Raw genomic sequence first — 4,601 nt, 5'->3', positions numbered from 1 at the left:
AGCGATCTTCCTGAGCTGGTCCTGCTGCAGAGCTTACTGTGAGTGGAACATGCTCTCTCATCTTATTCTCTTACACAAGTGGTTCACACTACCATTAAGCAGCATGGAGTTATGCACAGCTTGACCATAGTTGATTAGAATTTCATCCAGTGGTGAGGAAGCAAAGATTATGGCCCTAGTCCAAGAAGCCACAAAAGGTGCTCACTTCATCTCCAGTGGACTCCACCACAGCCTGATGGAGCTAGAAGACAGAGCAGGAACCATGTTAGCATCCAGACCATTCTGATTTAATTGGCACTTGGAGAAGTCAGTTACATTTAGGCAAACATTAGCACATTCATTAGCAAAGCAGAGGTGGAAAAGAGCAAGGCAGGACAAACTATGATATGGCATTTCAAGGAGCAGTAAGAGCAGGGCTGCTCCAGGAGAGGAGACAAGCCAGAAACTGAGGATGCATTAGCAGGGCACAGTCCCATGGTACCTGAGCAGAGCAGGGTTGGTGACAACAACAGCTCCCATCAGCAGTGATCATCAGGCAAAGGGACAAGCCAGGCCAAGGTCAGCCAGGGAAATCCAGTCAAAAGGTCTAGTCTGAGAGGGCTAGACACAAGCTTATCCACAACATAGTCCAAGCAAGAGCTGGGCCTCTGGGCCCAAATTTAAATTGTGCTCCTAGCCAATGGGCAGATGGCGTGTGGGTGAAGGGGTCCCAGGTGAGGATGGTCAGGACAGTTAAGGCCAGCTGGTGCACTCAGGATCCTGATAGCCTTGTCTTTCAGCATGTCTAAAACAGAGCAGGCCAAAAACTGCTTCATGGCTGATAGTGCTTCCTGGGAAAATATGGGACAACTTGAGATGAGATTAGTGAATAAAATTATAAGGACTAATATCATAAAGTAAATGCATAGTAGAGCAGCAAGAAAGCAGGGCAGGAGCATCTATCAGCTGAGAAAGATCAGCACATTTAGTCCCAGAGATACTAAAGGAGAACAAGCATGAGCATAACCCTTCTTTTCTTCATGGTCCAGTTCACTTGGCTTGCATCCTAGGAAGCCCCACAGGCAGTGTGAGACCCTATGTGCAAGGTGCTATAAACATGCAGAAGGGGGGAAGGCTCAAGGCAGCTTTTACCACCTGCCCTGTCAAGGTGTGAAGCAGCCAAGGTCAGAGAGCCAGCGGGATGCAGAGCAGTGCTGAGCATGGTGTCTCCTGGGAAGCCAGGGAGGGAGCAAGATCCAGGGCTGGGGAGCAGGCACTCATTTGTCCTTCTCTATTACTTTTAGTTGTGGGCTGATACCACCTTTCCCTGCCACTGAGCACCAGCCAGGGCCATGGATGAGGCAACAGAGCTGCAGATGGGTGGGAACTCTCTCCTGAAGGCAGTGTGGCTTGGCCGGCTCCGGCTGACCAGGCTCCTGCTGGAAGGGGGGGCTTACATCAACGAGAGCAATGAGAAAGGGGAGACTGCCCTCATGGTGGCCTGTATCACTAAACATGTTGACCAGCAGAGCATTAACAAAGCCAAGATGGTGAAGTACCTGCTGGACAACAGAGCTGACCCTAACATCCAGGACAAGTCTGGGAAAACAGCCCTCATGCACGCCTGCATCCAAGGTGCTGGGGAAGATGTGGTCTCCTTGCTGCTGGAGAATGGGGCAGACCCCAGCCTAGAGGACCACTCTGGAGCATCAGCTCTGGTCCATGCCATCAATGCTGATGACAAGGATGTGCTGCAGCATCTCTTGAATGCCTGCAAAGCGAAAGGGAAAGAGGTGATCATTATCACCATGGATAAATCAGCCTCTGGCACCAAGACTGCTAAGCAGTACTTGAATGTTCCCCCATCATTGGAGTTCAAGGAGAAGCCACCTGCTGAGGCTTGCACAACACCTTCCGACATCAACCTGAAAACACCTGTCTCAGCACCTTCCCCTGCTGAGGAGGAAAATAGCATCTTTGACTCACACCCAGCACATCCCAGGGACAGCCACTCTGCCAAGGCTCCCAACGAGCCACCCTCTCCCAGCCAGAAAACCTGCAATCCCAAGAGAGCCCGCTTGCCACAGCTGAAGCGGCTGCAGTCAGAACCGTGGGGTCTTATTGCGCCCTCAGTGCTGGCTGCTTCCACAAACCATGATGATGCTAAGCGGGTCTGCACAGACGATGAAGTAATCATGGGCATCAGTGACCTGTCCTTTTCCAAAAAGGCTTCTGTAGCTAGGACCAACAGCAGCAAGAACAAAGATCCATCTCTCTTCCCCCTGGTAGATGAGCAGGCTCTGAAGACACCATCAGTCTCTGGGTCAGTCACAAGGAAAACAGTTTATGAGAAGAGTCAGGCTGCCCATCAGCGCTTACCCCGAAGAAGCACAGTTCCTGTAGAGTCAGAAAGCATCAGCTCCTCCACTGTGGGCTCAGCAGTGGCAATGGACACGCTGCACTGGAGAAGGCTGGCCACCGACTACCATGATTCCAACTCACAGCTTTCCTGCAGCTCCAGCACTGGTCCAGTCGATGCAGGGAAGGTGCCTTTGGAGAGGAGGAAGCTCAACGGTTCCCATCTGGCTTTGTCCAATGGCTCACGAGAGTCCCTGGACAGCATCACCAGCACATCTCCCGGGACAGTCCGGCGCCGACCGCCCAACCTGCTAGAAAGGCGAGGATCTGGGACCCTTCTGCTAGATCACATCTCTCACACAAGACCAGGATATCTGCCACCTCTGAATGTGAACCCCAACCCCCCAATCCCTGACATTGGCTCTAACACCAAAAATTCCTCTCCACTCACTGCTGGCTTAAAATCCTTGGTACCCATTGCTCCTAGCTCACCCAAAAGAGGTGACTTCAGAACCAAAAAGAAGCTCCTCCGGAGACACTCCATGCAAGTGGAGCAGATGAGGCAGCTCTCTGATTTTGAGGAAATAGTGGCTCTGTAGTTGCATGACACTTTATCTTCCAGAAAGCTTACCAAATCCATGTTCCCTCTGTAGAAATGTAAATGACAGTTCCTGAACACAGCAGTCACCCAGCTCTGGGGGAAGCACTGGCAGCTGAGGGGGTATCTAGACCTGCATATGGGGTTGAGTGAGGAGATGCTTGCACCCAGTTTCCAGACCTGTAAAGAGAACTAGGGAATCACAGGCAACAGGGAATCAAGCCCAAACATTTAAAGTATCCTCCGCTCTTAATTCATTTCTGCACTTCCCCCCAAGAGCAACTCTCTGAGAGATCGGTTCTCAGAATATCTGAGATACACTCAAGCTTCACACAAAGGCTGCTGGCTGCAGTTCATTTATTCCTGATTATTTATGATCCATTTCTGTTCCATCCCACTCGTTCTGACATAGAAACTAGTCTGGGAGCTCCATGTCAGGGAGCCACAAGGATGATATATTTGTGAAGTGCCTATCAGGAAGGAAAGGAGCTTAATGCTGTGAGAGGCTGGAAGAACAGAAATAACCCTCCTTAGCAATTGAATGTATTTATACCTTCACTGTACTGGAGAAGGGAGACAATCCTCTCCGCCTCAGAGATATCCAAGCACTTTGAAACCCCAGATGCTGAGTTAAATCTGTTACTGATGCCACCCAGTGTCTTCAGTGGGCTCGCATCTGGGATGGATTTGCCTCAGTTTCTCTAAAACAACTCAAATTCAGAGGCATTTTCCATCACATTGAGCAATTGCAAGCACTGAATTCCTGGCCAGGGAACACTCTGAGCTCTGTCTGTATGGGAAGCTTCTGCCAAGGATGGAGGCGTCAGCGGTGCACCCGGCCCAGGCTGCCGTCACAAGGTGGGCTCCCAGCGGGCTGTGCTTGAGGCACTGCAGCGTCGGTCTCCAGGCAAGGCCCTCATCCCCGGCTGCCTCAGAGCTGCATTGCCAGCACACAGTGCGCTTAAGGGGGTTCTTCCCAGCAGAGAGGGAACCTGCAGGTATAGCACCACAGCCAGGATGCGTCTCTCTTCTGCTCCGCCACTGCAATAACAGTCCTTTGGGGCCAATGGCAATGGTAGCTGAGGCTGCTTTTGACTGCCCTTGTTTACCCTGGAGAGCTGGCCCTGAGCAAGCCCAGTCTGGGTCCAGGCGGCGGCGAAGTGGGTTGAGCTCTCTCTGCCCTCAAGCAGCGCTGTGCACCTCCCCATCCATGCAGGCAACCCCCATCTGCCTTCAGATGTGTGGACAGGGCTTGTCCGTATTTGAGGCAGACTGCTGTGTGGCCCCCAGTGCCAGCACAAGGAGAGCATTTCTGAAGGGACTGCACTGAAGGGTGGCAGAAGCAGACCCAAGCGAGAGAGGAGGGGAAGGACTCCCCAGGGGCCTGGTCTCGGGCAGGAAGAGGGGGTAGCCAAGAGACAAGCCTGCCTGGTGTTGGTGTCTACAGCAGCTTTTTGCACAACCTGGTCCTGATGCAGCCAGGATATGTGTCTGCAAAGCTGGCGGTGGGAATCTGTGTATCCTTCCTTGTGCATGGAGACCCAGACCACAGTCGTACAAATGGAGCTGTGCAGCACCTAGTTGTAGGACCAGGCCTACACAAGTAGCACATGGCAGCTTTGCAACATCAGGGCAGCAAGAGCTTGCACCTTCAACCCCCTCCCAC

General features: G+C 52.2%; 1 protein-coding gene across 1 annotated transcript; it reads left to right on the top strand.

The window, feature by feature from the left end:
- Positions 1–1,331: 1,331 nt before the first annotated feature.
- Positions 1,332–2,936, top strand: ANKRD34C (ankyrin repeat domain 34C). Its single transcript, XM_062583995.1, has one exon. The coding sequence runs from the start codon at positions 1,332–1,334 to the stop codon at positions 2,934–2,936; it is 1,605 nt and encodes a 534-aa protein (XP_062439979.1).
- The last annotated feature ends 1,665 nt before the right edge of the window (positions 2,937–4,601 follow it).

This window comes from Rhea pennata, chromosome 10 (genome assembly GCF_028389875.1).
Source record: "Rhea pennata isolate bPtePen1 chromosome 10, bPtePen1.pri, whole genome shotgun sequence".
Lineage (NCBI taxonomy): Eukaryota > Metazoa > Chordata > Aves > Rheiformes > Rheidae > Rhea > Rhea pennata.
This window is presented reverse-complemented; position numbering and strand designations above follow the sequence as displayed.